The 16,514-nt window shown below is 49.2% G+C and overlaps 1 protein-coding gene and 1 long non-coding RNA gene across 5 annotated transcripts; one reads left to right on the forward strand and one right to left on the reverse strand.

The window, feature by feature from the left end:
- The first annotated feature begins 1,243 nt into the window (after nt 1-1,243).
- Nucleotides 1,244-5,873, forward strand: CRYGN (crystallin gamma N). 4 transcript variants are annotated; one of them, XM_085539026.1, is made up of 4 exons: nt 1,244-1,415; nt 2,357-2,605; nt 2,953-3,098; nt 5,647-5,873. In XM_085539026.1, exons 1-4 carry the CDS (start codon nt 1,341-1,343, stop codon nt 5,780-5,782), a joined length of 606 nt encoding a protein of 201 aa, XP_085395152.1. In that variant the 5' UTR covers nt 1,244-1,340; the 3' UTR covers nt 5,783-5,873. The 4 variants fall into 4 exon arrangements, with proteins under 4 accessions (XP_085395152.1, XP_085395149.1, XP_085395150.1 ...); XM_085539023.1 differs by lacking the exon at nt 1,244-1,415 and adding an exon at nt 1,809-1,879; XM_085539024.1 differs by lacking the exons at nt 1,244-1,415; nt 5,647-5,873 and adding exons at nt 1,809-1,879; nt 3,386-3,878.
- Nucleotides 5,874-9,302: 3,429 nt separating this feature from the next.
- Nucleotides 9,303-14,633, reverse strand: LOC146762171 (uncharacterized). Its single transcript, XR_014943199.1, has 3 exons — nt 14,498-14,633; nt 9,549-9,627; nt 9,303-9,424 (listed from the first exon to the last, which is right to left on the reverse strand). It is a non-coding gene; the product is annotated as an uncharacterized LOC146762171 (long non-coding RNA).
- Between the last annotated feature and the right edge of the window lie 1,881 nt (nt 14,634-16,514).

Here is a 16,514-nt window from a genome sequence, read left to right on the forward strand (position 1 = left end):
CCCACTTGTACTGCTGGAACTCCGAGGCTCAGGTAGCTCAGCTGTATTTTGTGCCGGTTATCGAAAGGAGATGCAAGGGACGCCACTGTGAGTGTATCAGGGAAAGGTTTGGAGGGGAGGGATGAGCTGGGTTTTGTCACACAGCTCTGCTTGTTCCTCTGTGTGACTGTGAGAGCTGCAGGCTGAAGGGTACACGTCTGTTCCGAGGGATGGGCTGGTGTGCAGCTGGGCACCCTCGGGGTTGGAATGGATTTGGCCAAGTTAAACTTGCAAAGAAAACAGAACTGTTGTTTAAAGTAAATCACACGTCGAACAAATAGATGTGAGTTGCTTATCATGCATTTCTACACTCATGCATCCAGCTAACGTGGGCTCCCAGCACCTGTCCTGGTCCAAGTGCTGCATTGAGCTGCTTCTTCAGTCTGGAAGCAAAACTACTTGAACTTGGTGTTTGAGAGGCGAAAAAAAACGTGCAGTTGACCTACTTTGTGTAGAAGATGCTGATTTAGGGAAAGGTTTATTAAATGGAATGTCTTCTCATACATTTAAGTCCACTGAAAAGTTTTAATTCTTGGCAAGAATAAAATGGAAGGGATACTTGCAGTGCTTCTGCAATAGGACTTAGCTTTTGCTTTCCAGTCTGTGCTGAACGATGCAGATGTAACAGCCTAACCTTCAGACTGCTGATTCTCTGAACAATCAGTATTTGTGCAAAAACTTTACTTTCAGGATTCAGAACATGACCTTCATTGGAACCCAGGGACAGCATGTGTGTGGGAGGCACCTTCCAGCAGTGAGGATCCTGGGTAGCCTTGCTCCTTTCTGCCAATTGAGGGGCTCTGTGGGTTTGGCTCTTCAACACGAGAGCCCTAAAGGGGGTTGAGTGCTCTTGGAAGCCCAGTGTTATATGTAGTAGCAAGAACTCTGTCTAGCTCACCTGGAATTCAGAGAGCATCATCCGGCAGCTGCTCTGATCCCACCAAGCATTTGCAAGGGCTGTGGTAAGGGATGCACATCTTGTAAGGGAAATAAGGAAGGAAATGGCAAGTTCTCTGGGTTGGTTGAGATCCCACCTGTGTCGCTGTGCCCTCTGCAGGTGCTGCAGGCACTGATTCACGAGGGCCTTCTGGACTTATGCTGCTAATTAATGCCACTGGGCTGCAGCCTTGCAAGGAGAAATCAACAGGCTCTAATTAGTCCTTATACAATCAGCGCTGTTCATCCTCTGAACATGTTTCTAATGCTGGTTAAACCTCACAACCTCTTCTAATGAGGTCAGCATCTCTCTAACAGCTGGGGAGAGGCAGAGACCCTTCTGGAGGTGTCTTCAATCCGTGAGAATGGGGAAGACACAAATGAGCATCAGCAGCACAGGTTCTGCTGCCTGGAGAGCAGTGGGTGCCCCATCCCTGGAGGTGTTCAGGGCTGGGTTGGATGGGGCCCTGGGCAGCCTCAGCTGGTGATGGGCAGGCAGCTCATGGCAGGGGTGGAAACTGGGTGGACTTTGAGGCAGCCAGGCTGCCAGTCTGCCTTCTTATTGCTGTCTATTCCAAATAATGATGTTAAAAAGAAATCCTTCCAAAAGAAGCAGCAAACATGCATTGCTAATCAGCCAAAGTCCTGCCAAGCAAATCTATTGTTTCACTGCCTGTCCCCAGTCAAAACCCCACACTCAGCAGCCCCGGGCCCCATTCTGCCAACTAAGCACGGCTGTGCAAAGCCCTGGCTCCCATTGCTTTGTCCCAAAAGTCCCGTGGCAGCAGCCCCACTGCCCGGCCCATATATAGCGGGGCGGCTTCGTGTGCTGTGGGGTTGGGTCAGCTTCTGATTTATGGTCCTGGAGAGCAGCCATCAGGAAATGTCTCAGTACTCAGGAAAAGTAAGTATGGCCTCATGCCAGGACGGGCTGCTGTGGGGTGAGGGCTGGGTGCTGTCCCATTCAGGTGCAATTTAAGCACAGCAGGGATGGGGAGGGTGCCGGGGATGGGAGTATATTTGTGAGCAGGGCTTTGTGTTTGATTCTTCATGCTGGAAACCATAGAATGATTTGAGTTGGATGGGACTCTTAAAGACTATCTGGTCCAACCCCCCTGCAGTGAACAGGGACAGCCGCAGTTCCATCAGGTGTTCAGAGTCCCATCCAGCCTGACTTTGGGTGTCTCCAAGAATGGGATACCCACCACCTCTCTGGGCAACCTGTGCCTGTGCCTCATCAGAATGCTTGTAAGGGGATGTGTGCGTGCTCTGATAGGAAAGAGGCTGAAAACCAAGCTGACCCCAAAATGAGACACCAGTGAGAGGTTCCCGTTTGCTTGCAACTAGGGACCTCACCTCCATCCTCTCCTCCCCGCCCCAGATCACTTTCTATGAAGGGAAATGCTTCTCAGGCAGGAAGCTGGAGGTGTGCAGCACCTGCAGCAGCTTCCAGCAGCGAGGCTTCCCCCACCGCGTCAACTCCATCCGCGTGCAGAGCGGGGCCTGGGTCTGCTTCGACCATCCCCAGCTGCACGGGCAGCAGTTTGTGCTGGAGCACGGTGAGTACCCGCACTGGCAGCGCTGGAACGGCCGCGGTGACCGCATGGGCTCCTGCCGACCTGTGGGCATGGTGAGCAGCTCTGATTGCCAGAGGGGGTGGACATGCAATTCTGGGTGCAAAACACGACGGCATTGATGGGAACGGGGTTATTGCGGTGGTTTTCAAAAGAGGCGGGGGATGCTCACAGGGAATGGGAGTGTGCATCCCAGGGTTGGGCTGGGGGCTCTTCTTCAGCTGCATTGCAGCATAGAGATGGGTATGCAAGTCTCTGCTATGGGATGCGCCCTGAGTGCTCAGACCGCAGCTTCTCATGCGTTCTCAATTCCCCAGGGGATATCAGCGAGTGCTCTGGGGGATATAATTCTCTGTGGGTTTTGTTTTTGGTGTTGTTACTGACTTGACCCCGTTGTCCCCAGCACGGGCAGCACTACCGCATCGAGCTGTTTGAAGGGAGCTGCTTCGGCGGCCGCAGCATGGAGCTGACTGAGGACTGCTCCTGTCTGCGGGGCCGGGGCTGGGAGCAGCCCCATGTCAACGCCATCAGGGTGTATGGGGATGGCGCGTGAGTACCCACAGCTTCTGGGGGCTGGGGGAGCCTATAAGCCTGGCCATGGCTGTGGTTCCATGGGGGGTTTTAGTGCTTCTAATATTGAGCGAGCAATGAGAGCAGCTCCAGCAGGGCATGCAGGAGGGTGGCAGCTAAGCACAAGCTACATGAACTTGAAGACGCAGTCAAGGGGCGTGCAACCTAACACTCGGCCCATCCCTTCCCTTTTTCTCTTTTCCTTTCACATTTCCTTTTTCCAAACACCTCTTTAAGACCCACATGAAACATACTGGGCACTGCAGACAAGGCTTTCGCTTTGTAAGCAGCTTCCCCAGGGCTTCCTGCGACACCAGAAACCCCTCCTTGGACAGCCAAGATGAGGCAGCAGCACCTCACCTTCAAATTAAATAATAACCAGGCTTAGAATCATGGAATCACAGAACCATCATGGCTGGAAAAGACCACTGAGATCACCGAGTCCAACTCCATCCCACTGTGTCTGATAACCACGTCCCTCAGTGCCACAGATCCATGGCTCTGGAACACTGGATGTCTTCATTGCCCACTCATGGATACACAGAGTTGGTTTGTTACCACCAAGGAGCTCCCAAGGGAAGAGAAGCTGGAGCCCATTATCCCACCATGATGATGGCCCTTCCGCAGCAGAAGGGCAGATGCTGTCCCTGTTCACTGCAGGGGAGTTGGAGCAGATGACCTTGGAACTTCCAACTGAAATGATTCTGCGATGCTATGAAATAAAGGCAGCGCTAAGTAAGGCGCACAGATCCTCAGTCATCACCTTGTGTGGCCAATGTGCCTCAGTCCCATCTCTCTGGTGTTCTTTGTGCTCCCTTTTCTTCACAGCCTTCTCCTAACTGGAGGAAGAAGCGATCCTGGTGGGTCCCTTCCAACTTGGCCTATGATTCTTTTCCATACACAGAGAAATAAGTTGATGGGATGGGGTAGAAAAGGAAGAAGTCCGTGTGTGCATTATGCATAAAGCTGGGGTGCGTTCAGAGTAGGAGAACAATGTTATACATGGCTCTTAATTAATGTGAAGAGCTGAGCCTCTCCAAGAGTTCACACTGGGATACACAATGAGGGCACAGAGCTCTGGGGCACCCTGCCCTACAGCCGTGTGAGCAGTGCTGCAAAGCGAGCCTCGAGGAAAGCCTGTGCGTGGCTTTGCCATCCCCTTTTGGATAGAAACTGCCTGCAAAAAGTGCTGGAGGACGAGCTCGTTCATTTGTAGGAAACGCCCCAGAGCCAGCTGTTTGGCCGAGCACTCTTTGGCAATGCTGCATTGCTTGCAGACCGCAGCTGTGCCAGCAGCGCAGTGGGACCAGGCAGGCAGCCGGTGCTGTGCGGACAGATGGAGCTGAGACCCACCTGGAGACATCCCAATAGTGCACATCAACCCAAACACACCCAGCAGTCCTTGGGGTAGCTCAGCTGAATGCTCCCAGCTTTTGTATTGTAGTGCTCGCGGGTGGCTGGCTTTACAAATGAATGTTTTTCCTATGGACGCAGCTTTTTGCTTTGGGTCAGGCTGCTCTGAGCTCGCCAGCTGTTGGCTGACCCCGCAGCAATCGCTGCCCCATGCTGTGCTTAAAGGAGTTTCTCCCACAAGCAGTAGGTCCTAACCAAATTGTCATTGCTGGATGTCCAGAGAGAGATGGGCCACAAAACCCAACTGATTTGGGACATAAAAGTAGTGTTCTGCTGTCATTGCTGAGCCCATAAGTGGAGCGAGTAACAGTGACCTCTGATTTGGGGAGAGAAGAACGAGGCGGAGATGAAAAGTTCAGCAATGAAACCTGAATGTGAAAGTGTCAGAGCAAAGGCAAAGCCTGGTTAACAAACATGGGAGATGTGAACAGAGGACAGAGCTGATGGTTGTTGCTGCATTGAGACCATGGCAGAGTGCACATTAAGGGGCTGAAGAGAGAGAAGAGCGACAACATGAGCTGCTGAGATAAGAGAATAGGAGAATAAAACAGAACCCAAACCTGTCCCTGCTATGAAATAGCAGAAAGGTTGTTGAGAATTGATGGAAAAAAGAGAATGTATTAAGTACAGATAAAGGTATGGCTCCCCTTGAGGCTAAAGACTCTTCTAGAAGGTAAAATGCATTTCAAGTGTTGCAGTGGGGGTCTTTCTTCTTTTAGTCCAACATGGGGCTGAGGGGAGTCACATCCCTCTGTAGCAATTCCAAATCATAGAATCACAGCACCATAGAATCAAAGGGGTTGGAATTGAACCCCTGGAGATCATCCAGTCCAACTCTCCACTAAAGCTGGTTCCCCACAGTAGGTTACACAGGGAAGCATCCAGGCAGGTCTTGAGTATCTCCAAAGACAGAGACTCCACAGCTGTCTTGGGCAGTCCATTCCAGTGCTCTGTCCCCAATGCTGTGAGATTGATTCTGTTGTGCGTTATGAAGATCGGTGAGGTCACATCCCAGCACCATCCTTACAGCAACATGAAGGGGGAAGCGGCCAACGTGGGCTTTGGGGCTGGCATCACCCAGCAGGAACCCCATTGATCCTTCCTTTTTGCTCAGGTGGGTGCTCTATGAGGAGCCCAACTACCGAGGCCGCATGTATGTGGTGGAACGGGGCGAGTTTGGCAACTTCCAAGCGTGGCAGGGGCTCAATGCAAGCGTCCAGTCTGTCCGGAGGGTCATCAACTACTTCTAGCTGAGACCATCAGACCATCCCATTGGAGCCGGGCTGCTGGACGTCACCCCTTCAACTCACTGACCCATGGAATAAACTGTACAATATCAAATTTTGACTCTCAGTGAATTTGTTTCCATTAATTGAGTTCAAGAAGGAATGGATGTGCTCAGCATTTCCAAGGTTATGTGCTGTGATTTTGCTTTTCTAGGGTGCAACGATTCATAGGGAGTGATGGGCCACATCTTCTCCCTTAGCTGAAGGTGAGAGACCCAGGAAAGCTCCCCACAGCCCTCCCAGTCTGAGATGGGCATTAGGAAGAAGCTCTTCTCATTGCTGGTGGGGATGCATTGGCACTGCTGCCAAGAGAGCTGTGGGTGCCCCATCCCTGTTGGTGCTCAGGGCCAGGTTGGATGGGTCCCTGGGGAGCCTGAACTGGTGGGAAGCCACCAGCCCATGGCAGGGGGATGGAACTGGATGACCTTTAAAGTCCCTTCCAAGCAAACCATGCAGTGATTCTATGGTCATCCTTTGACTCAAAAGCCCTTTGGCTGACTGACCAAAGCACAGTGATCTGTGATGGCCATGCCCTGGGTGGCTCCTTGTGATACGTGGCCTGCTGGAGTTATAACAATATTTAAACATCTTTAATGGATTGCAAGGTATTTCTGGGTCAGGAAAGAAGGCAGGGAAATTATTCATTCATTGAGTGGGATGCACAAATGTACAATTCATGCATCAACTCTTGCGTAGTTCATTTTCTTTTAATTAAATGCAGCTTATGAAAGATTTCAGGAGCTCTTCCAGGATTAGCGTTGCTTTTGCTTCACAAAGACTCTAATCTGCTCCTAAATTCAATGCGCTCTATTAAAAGTTAATATTCAGCCACATGCATTGCGCTCTGTTGTGACCTTCTGGACAATAATCTGTTAAAAAATAAATAAGCACAAATGTATTCCCAAAGAAAGAAAGGCACTGAGCTGTGAGTAGCTTAAGAGGAGGAGTTTCATTCATTTAAAGCACATTCAATGTCACAGTGCAGTATGAAGAATAAAGAAACAAAGGGCTTAAAATAAACCCTAACTGGAATCCCAGAGGGAAGGGAAGGGAAGGGAAGGGAAGGGAAGGGAAGGGAAGGGAAGGGAAGGGAAGGGAAGGGAAGGGAAGGGAAGGGAAGGGAAGGGAAGGGAAGGGAAGGGAAGGGAAGGGAAGGGAAGGGAAGGGAAGGGAAGGGAAGGGAAGGGAAGGGAAGGCTCAGAGCTCCTAAATGGAGTTTGTAGAATAGAACATATAAATGACAAAAAATGCCAGCTTGGTGGGAAGTGAACGTGAGATGGTGCAGCAGAGATCTGCACTGCGCCATGTTATGGCTGAACGAGCTCTGCCCTGTGCACCAAATTAGAAACTATTCCTCAAAATGCTGGAGATAAAACAAAGATTCCCCCCCCCCCAAAAAAAAAAAAACGAAAGGGGGCTAATTATTAATTACAGGAGAGAGAACTAAATGAAATCAGCTCCATCTGGAAAGCCAGGAAAGCCCTAATAATCAGCATTACTGCTCTTGGCCAGGCTGCTGCAGTGTAATATTCAGAATAACTCTGAATTACCTCTGGCCCCAGAGCAAATAGCTCCTGCCAGAATGGCTGCATACACAAATGTCGTTTCTCTCTGGCTGGATAATATGAGAATTTGATGGAATATATCTTGCAAATGAACCCTTGGAAAACATCTGAGCAGCTACAATACTTTTGCTGTGCTCTGTTCTACAGCACACACAAACCCCCCTGTGCTTTCTTCTTTCTTTCTCCACCTGAATCAGGTAACACTGAACTCACTCCTCCATGCCTGCTGGAGCTGTTTTGTTGGGTCTTTGAGTGGGGTCTTTGAGATGCTTGTCCAACTCAAACGAAAGAATCAGAGAATCATTAAGGTCAGAATAGACCTCAGATCACAAGGTCCAACCTCAGCCCAACCCAACATGCCTACTGAACGCTCTCCCAATTGCCATGTTCTGGAACACCCCCAGGCATGGTGACAAATGAAGTCCTAGAATCAGAGCACATCTATCTGCCTGATGTGTTCAGCATCCTCAGCATCACAATCAGCAGTTCACCTTGATTTTTCATTTTAAACCATCCAGTCTTTAGAGAGGTTAAATCAATTGATTCCTATTCAGTGACAGGGACTCACATAGGGCTTGTTGTCTGATGGCCTCCTGTTCCAGAAGTAACCACTCAATGAGCAAAGGAGGTGCAATAACAAACATACCACCTGTTTTGAGCTGTCCCCATACTTACTGGTGACAAAGAAGGAAATCAAAGATGCCTGCATGGAAGAAAATGGGAAAGGAAAGAATTGTTTTGATTTTCCATGAAGCAATAGAAATGCTGAGGAGCAAATGGGTACATGGTGCTTTCTGGGGACAGCTGACCATCTTTATGTGGTCTGCATAACTCCGCTTGTAATCAAATCAGGCTGTCCCAGCTTCAGCACAGAGGAATGTAGCAGTGTTCGCAGTCAAACTGTGCAGGAAGCAAACAAGAAATCATATTGAAATTGTTAATGGAAATTCCTTCTCTCCATACGATGGTCTCTGGTGGGTTGTGGGAAGCCTGCACTTTGTGTAGGCACTCACACCTGTGCACTGAGAGCTTCCTCCCAGGCAGAAGGAAGAGCTTTATGCACTCCTGCTATGGGAGCACAGGGGCTGGCTTAGAGGAGGATCAGCCTCTGCTGTTTCATGGGAACACTGCATTTTTTTCTCCATGTTGTTTAACTCCTTGCAGCTGCTGTGCAGTGCTGCTCGCTGCTTTGTTTAGCCTGATGATAGACACTGAGATAACTGCTTTCTCATGTGAGCAGCTCTTGGTGCTCACCAGCATTGCTCATGGGCTATGATGGGTCATGAGAGCAGCACACCTTCCCTACAAGTCGACCCAGGCAAAGAGATCACCTGTGGTCCGCACAGGTTTGTTCATGTCTGGGGAGAGCTGCTCCCAAGCTTTGATGCTGCTGCCCCACGATCACGGTGCTGGGAAGGCTGGTGAATGATCCTGACTCATAGATGGGCAAGACTCGGTGGTTTCAGCCGGCTGTCCATCGCTTGCTTTGTTCTGCTGAAAAACAGCAGCACAGAGAGAGCAACTGGTGGAGCCACCGCCAAAACAAGACTTTGCTCTTCACAAGAACCAGTGCTACGTGCTGTGTGTGCCATCAAGTGCTAGAACACAACTGAGCCCTTCTGACACAGTAGCAAACCGAACGCGCAAGGAGGCTGTGGATGCCCCATCCCTGCAGGCATTCAAGGCCAGGCTGGATGTGGCTCTGGGCAGCCTGGTCTGGTGGCTGGCAACCCTGCACGTAGGAGGGAGGTTGAAACCAGATGAGCATTGTGGTCCTTTTCAACCCCGGCCATTCTACGATTCCCTGATTCTATGATAGGATTCTGCAGGCTTAGCTCCTCTTTGCAGGGCAGGATGTACACGAGTCCCATTCGTAAATCACGCTCAAGCTTTCATGGTGAGAAAGCACCGTGTGGTCCGGTCTGCACGCAGGGCTGACCTGCTCAACTCTGTGAGAGCAACAGCTGTTCCAGCAATGTAAGTGGGAACCAAAACTGCTGAGATTTGCAGAGCTTTGTGCGGTTGTCATTGGTTTTCTTGGCTGGTAACGCGAGGAGAAAATAATAACACTTGAGTCATCTGAAGCTACAACAGTAATAATAATAATAATAATAACAGGATTCCAAAGGTTTTATTCTGTGTGTATCCTGCTATTATTGACTTACCCTTTGAAATTATTTTTCTGGGAATAATAGAGCTTCTTTTTTCAGCTGGGGGCTGGGGTCAGCTTCGTTTATCTTCCACCTATTTAAAAGAGAGAGAGGAAATAAAAGCAGGAAAACACCATTCTGACTTCTGGAGCTTATCATTTCAGTTTGGATCTTCTTACTGAGCTGCCAATCTGCATTTCAAAGGCCTCAGACTTCTTTCTCTATTATTTGTTAATAAACGATACACAACAGTCAGCTCCTTTGACAATAAAGGATCACAATCCCTGTCAGAAACAGACTTCCACAGCGCTGGAAAACCTTCTGCCTGCATGGAATGATTCTTCTTTTCAGCTGCATTCAGACAATTCGGGTTTGGAAACAAAACATTCTGGTAGGAATCCAAAACCTCTGTAACAGACCCCCAGGCCTGGGATTTGTCTAATAGTTTGCTATTAAAGAGCTCTTTGGCTGGAATAAAGTACCAGACAGAGTTTTCCTTGTTCAGCTCTTGGACTGTTAGTTTCCTCTCTTTTTTCTTTTAAATTGGCATTTGAACCTTTAGGACAAACTTGCTGTCAACGTGATGGAAGATGAAGGGGAGGGCATAGGTTACCAGATTCCCAAAGCCAGCACTGACTCCTTACAGAAGGTTCTCCTGCCCCAGCAACTACCTGGATAGAATAATATCAGTAAGAATAATACTTAATAATAATCATAAATCAAATCTCATTCCCCCCCCCCCCCCCCCCCCATTTGGGACCAAATCATCCTTTGAAAGAAGCAGCTGATGCTTTAGCTTGTATGGAATAGACCCCAGACAGTCTCATGAGGTTTCAGGCTCAGTCCTTACGCTGTTCTTGACTTGTGCTGGGTGTAGGGATGGTAGAGAAGCTCTCCTTTCCCAGTCACAAAGTGCAACCACCCAATACTGAAGTCTGGCAGTGCCAAAGAACATGAGTTAGAGCTGCCTTGGAGCTGTGCGCTGGTCCCAGAGAGACATGGGCTGGCACAGGGTTTTGGTGCAGAGCTGTTCATCAAGCAAGCCAAGTATCTCAGCTGAGTCTGCTTTGCTCAGCTGTACTGGTTTACTGCTGCTCGATAGCTGGCCTGCACTTTGTATCAGTTCCTATATGGTTAAAGATCATTCTTCACATTTCCATTCCTGTGCAAGAGCTCCGAGGCTGCATAGCTCTGCAGTGCCACTGAAAATAGCTATTGTTTCTTTTATTTCAGTGGTTTGGTTGTGAAATCTGTGCTTGAGGAGGGGGAAGGAAAGTCCCAGAGCAGCCAACCAAGGTAACCATGCCATTCCAGCCAGCATCTCCTGTTCTCCTGCCGCTGCTATGCCACTGCAAGGCCCTGGGAACCCAGCTCCATGCTGCAAACATCCGCTTACACTCATGCAGAGTTCTGGTTCGATGTAAATGCTACATCAGATTGAAGGTTGAAAGTGAGTCAAGGACAGTGGTTTGTTCAGTTTCTTCTTTCCTTCACTACCATGGAGATCTGGAGAATGAGCACCTTCCCCATTAGCAAAGGGTCATGGAAGCCATAGCCAAATTTAGAGACGAGAACAGCAGGATGTGTTCCCTACCCTTAGCTAATTCAACTGGCTTGGCTTTATCCAAGTCTGCTGTAGGTAGAACTGGGCTATCACTCTTCAGCTTCCTCGTTGTACATCCAGGACTAACAGGGATCCGAAGGGTTAACAGCACAACTGCTGCTCTCCTTTGTATTTATCCGTATGGCCATAAGCAACGCATATTTTGAGCAATTGCATCCAAAATGAACAGATCTGTGAAAGGAGATGGATCACTTACAGAGCAGAACAGGAAGAGCCTGCAGCTGTCTTCCAAAAGCGTGCAGCGGTTATTTGCTGGGTCCTAGCGCCGTTCCCAGCATATCCTGAGGCTCAAACACTTAATCAGCACGATTATCATCACACAAACGCTGCCAGAGAGCTTGATTTGCACATTTGCTTCTTTGCTAAATGAATAACCTTTCCAGAGCCCCGTGATGCTTGAGCCTCTGTCATAATTCTTCTGAATCTTGGATGGCTTTCCTGCCTGTTTGGGATTTGGCGCCTGAGCTGAGAGGTGTCATAAGAAAAGTTATTCACAGGAGACATTCAGCTAGAGCAGGCAGCTCTGATTTAGCTACGGCCTCACCCTCCTGGGGCCAGAGCCTGGCCATGGTGTGAGCAGATGCAGCAGCTCCTATTGCTTGCAGGGGGAGCGGAATCTGTTAGGAATAAGGGAGGGATTTTGTTTCAGACTAGCAGATGTTGCGTCAATGTGGTGCAAGCCGCGGGGAGACTTTGCTGAGCCCGTTGTCCTTGGACTGCTTGCACCCACTGCACTGGGTGCATCACTGCTGCCTTGCGACAGCAACCCTTGTGATGCCCAAGGCTGGGTTCTCCAGCTGCCCTCCTTGCTTTGATTCCTGCTGGATTGACGACAGTGTGGGACAAGAGCTATGAGAATATAACAGCAGCATTCTCCAAAGCAGCTCTTGGGTACACAGTGATGAGGGGCAACCTGCCAATGACCTGGTTGTCCCTTGCAGCCTTTGTTTCACAGCCCACCTGTGGAGCAGGATGAATGGGGCCCTGTGCAACCTGACTTAGTAGCTACCAACCCTGCCTGCAGCCCTGGGCTGAACCTGGATGATCTTTGAAGTCTGTTCCAAGCTCAGCCATTCTATGATTGTATGACTGATGAGGAGAACCAGCACCCAGCCCTTGGTCACCCCATGGTCTCAGGCTCACCACTTCCAAGAGCTCCACTTTCAGTCCATGCGGAGTTCCCATAGGGGCTCCTCAAAGCATCTGTAAGTGCTGTGCCATTTTCCTTTTGCCTCAGCTTTCCATTTGTGCTCGAATGACACCAGAACATAGCACAGAGCCTGCTGAGGAGACTGGGGTGCACTCCCTCCCTTTACTGCCTTGGTTCTTGGCTTCTCTAAATCACAAAATGTCCCTCGCCCTGCAGCCAACTCGCTGCTCTTTCCCATTTCTTCTCCACTTCTCTCCCTCCTTCTCTTGAGCAGTTGGCAGGAAGCCTTTTCTTTCATAACTTTCAGTCATTTTTGCCAGGTGACCCTGTGAGTAAATTCCCCCAGCAAATAAGCAAAAGCCTGGTTAAAAGACCACTTCTGGCAGAACGGATGTTCTTCTCTTGAACCCCTTTATTATTCCCTCTGTGGGACCTCTCAGGCAAACAACATGAAGTCCTGATCAACCCCGGACCCATTTGTGCACACAGACTCAGTTTTAATCTCCCACCTCAATGTACAGCTCCAGGAAGTTGTTACCCCCATGAGGCCAGGAAAGAGGCAGCAGAAGACTTAATGGCTTCAATGAGTCACACACAACGACGTTCCATGAAGTGGCACGGAGACTGCCTTAATTCCACAGCGCTGCGTGCAACAGTTTCACTTCTTTATTTATTTGTTGGTCGAGCTTCACCCAACTGGCATTTTAAATGCCACGGTTTATATCCGAGATGAATTTCACTTGCGAGTGCTGTTGCTAAGACAGACCATATTGTGGCATCAATTTTTAATCAGGCTGTTCCCTCCAACTCAACAGGGAGTTCTGCCTGAGATCTGCTGGCGGCGTGAATCAAGGAGTTGTGCTGTTAGCGTTTTTGATCACGCACTTTGTGCCTCCCTCTCCGCACGAAAGAGGGATGAGAAAAGGAGAGAGAAGGAATTTAGCAGAAATAAACAGAGGAATATGACATCCTTTCTGATGCCATCTGCCTACTTTACATCCGTGAAAGTGCAAGCAGCACCGGTCACCCTTGAAATCCAGTTTATTTTTCCTCCCAGCCCTTAGATACTTGAGTTTGGGACCGCTGACATTTGCCTGGGAAGACTCTGGATGTGTGACCTGGGATGTGGGCCATGCGGGCTGCAGCCCCACCATCTCTTTCTGACCATGCTGTGCCACTCTCTGCTCTGTTTGACAGGACAAAGAACGCTCCCCAGACCTCCCAGCCCCACCTCGCCCTTTGTGCTGGACATGGTTCAAGTCCACACAGAGTGTATCAGTGCATTGTTTTCGTGGGCAGCTGGAAAACCTCAGGAATGAATGGAAACAGACTGCTGCAGACCAGCTAAATTACACTCTCTCCTGCTGACAGAAGTGGACTCCAGCGGGGTGCCTTCTTAAACGAGGGCTGGGGTGAGCCCTTGTGCAGACTTGGAGGGGGAGGGAAAAAGGAGAACGGCAATGAGGAAAGATTTGTTCACCAAGCAAGCCACGAGGTACGTGCAGGAAGTGAAGGCAGGCTGTTGTCCTACTGCTCTGTCTGTCGTGCTGCTATCAATGAGTGGCATCATGCTTCCTTGCACTACTCTACAGCTGCCATTTTGTGTCTCCCCAGCAGAACATCAGTCACCATCCAGTCCTTCACTGACAAGTTTCTGCCTCAATCTTCCCTTCTCCAGGCTGAAAAGCCACAGGACTCTCAACCTTTCCTTTACACAACCAACCCGAGATGCTGAATCCAAGCAGCTCACACTTCATTTGTGCTAGTAATCCTCGTGGTAGGATCACCAGCATTACCCTGGTATCCTTCTCTTTGCCAAGGATTGCTGGGTTATTTGGTGAGGAGAAACAACATAAAGCAGTGTTGGCTCTAAGCAAGCATTGGCAGAGACACAGAACAGAGCTCTGGCACAGGCCCAGAGAGGCTGTGGAGTCTCCTTTTTGGAGATCTAAATCCACGTGGACATGGGCCTGGACATCCACTGTGCTCTGGGTGGCCTTGATGGAGCAAGGGTGGGACCAGAGGGACCAGAGGGACCAGAGGTCCTTCCAACCTCATGCATTCCATGATTCTCTGAAGCTTTGGCATTGCCTGGGATGGTACAATTTTCACCCACCAACAGCAAAACCCAGCTAAGCCCTTTCCTGCCCCCTCTTAAACCTCCTTTTTGCATCAGCTGTTAGTACAAACCTTTTAGCAGCAGCGAGGTACGTGAGGAGGTGAGCGATCTTTACCCAAGGCAGCGATTTGGCTCCACTCACAACCAGGCAGAATAAAATACCGAGCAATCTCTCAGAGTCCAGATGCGAATGCAATTGTTGTAATCCCGCCTGGGTCACCGGTTGTAACTTCTGCACTTATAAAATCAGGTTTTTGCACCAATGTCAGGGGTGCTGGGTCTCCTCCTGCGTTAATACAACTCTGGATTATTGCAGTCAAAACCAGCAGAGCTGCGTCGGCGCAAAATCAGTTAAAATGGCCTCAGAATAAGGCTCAGAAAGTTACTCTCGTGTCACTTAGTAAGATATATTTCTTTTGGCTTCCATTGAGATGTGGTCCTTAAGGAGCCTGTCAGAAGAGATATACGGTCTGGGCAGGAGGCCAGCTTACCGTCTGGAAGGAACAGCAGGGCTCCCATCAAAGTAGGGAGCAGGGGAAAATGAGCTTTTTGCTATTATTTTGTAATTCTGTAAATATTTGTAACATTCCCACTATACAGTGACGTGATGGAAGGTTTTTGCCTTCCTATGTGAGGGGAAAGCTGATTACAGTAAGGCTGTTTACAGTAAAAATCTTACATCCCCTGGCATGCAGCATCTTAAAAACGTCTAGGAAATGACATCTGCTTTCCTAGCCAGAGAGATAAGATTCCTTCACAGCAGCAGTTTTTAAGCTATCAGTTCATCACAGCAAAAAGTTAATTCAACCCCCTTCGGAGTTCATGGCTGACCTCCCATTGCTGACAGGGGTGAGCTACCAAGAACCCATTTGTATCAGGCAGCAATATTACCATCACCCAACAGCTCGATAGGTCACTGCATAGACCTTCATTCTCCAGCTCTTTTCACGTTCCTGACATTGCTAAGGGGTAATGCACCCACCTGAGTAAAGTAGCATGGGACAGTAGAGCTGCATTAGCTTTAGCAGGCAGGCTTTTATGTGACTGCAGTAATAGAAACACTAGAAAACCAAGCATGTTTTGAAAGAAACCACTGCTTCAGATCTGATTAAAAAGCGAAAGAACTTTGCAGATGTTTACAGGAAATCCTGGGCTACGTGACAGTTTGAAACCATCTCTTATTCTGTAGGGAGAACTTGTGAAGTCTTTACACCCATGCTAAACTTCTGGGCACTCCGGGACATTTTTAACTGCAAAGGACCCACATTTATATGGGGGAAGGGAGAACTTTCAGTGACATGTACAGCATTGCTTGTAACAGAGGCTGATTGCAGAGGGTTTAGAAGCGAACGCTGAGTCTTAGAGGATAACTTCAGACTGTGTGCAGAACTGCACATACAAGTTCTGTGCCCAGAGCCTCCAAAGGCCTTTGGATGACCCTGGGAAAATGCAAGGAATTCCAGAGCAGTCGAATGGGGAGGGTCAGTGTACTTTCCAAAATGTTTTTTTGGTGTTTCTTAATACAGTTCGCCAATGCTGTAGTTATCTGTGTACCTCCACATGAGTTTCTTCACTCCTGTTCCCAAACCGTACCTCACACGCCACCGGTGCTTTGCAGTGTGAAGCCTGGCTTTGCATTCCACCATTAGGCACCGTGGTGAGAGCTGCAGGAGCACAGCATCCCTCCTGTGCTGCCTGTATGGGAAGAGAGTCCACCCCCAACAAATCTTCCAATATGAGCAGTACGAGGAGTGCTCCAAAGTGTCCCACATGTAGATATCGCTGTGGTAAGAAGACTGCGGATGGTCTGGGGATCAAACCAAGCCTTGCTCTCCAAGAGGCCCTGAGCAATATCACACACAGCTCAGATGTAATGCGTGGTCACAGCCTTCCCCTGTGCTATGACCCGGGCACAAGGCCTCCCATGGATCGAGAGCTACGTGGTGGTCTAGGATAAATCCTGAGGCCTGGCAGGGTCCTACTGCTGTGAATTGTTGGGGAATTTCTTTGTTAAACTCTTGGCCGTAACAGCATCCTGCGGCAATGAGTTCCACAGACTGATTACATGTTGCCTAAAAGGTATTTCCT

The sequence above is a fragment of the Coturnix japonica genome, chromosome 2, assembly GCF_054131305.1.
Source record: "Coturnix japonica strain WE chromosome 2, WE-NBRP24, whole genome shotgun sequence".
In the NCBI taxonomy this organism is placed as follows: Eukaryota; Metazoa; Chordata; class Aves; order Galliformes; family Phasianidae; genus Coturnix; species Coturnix japonica.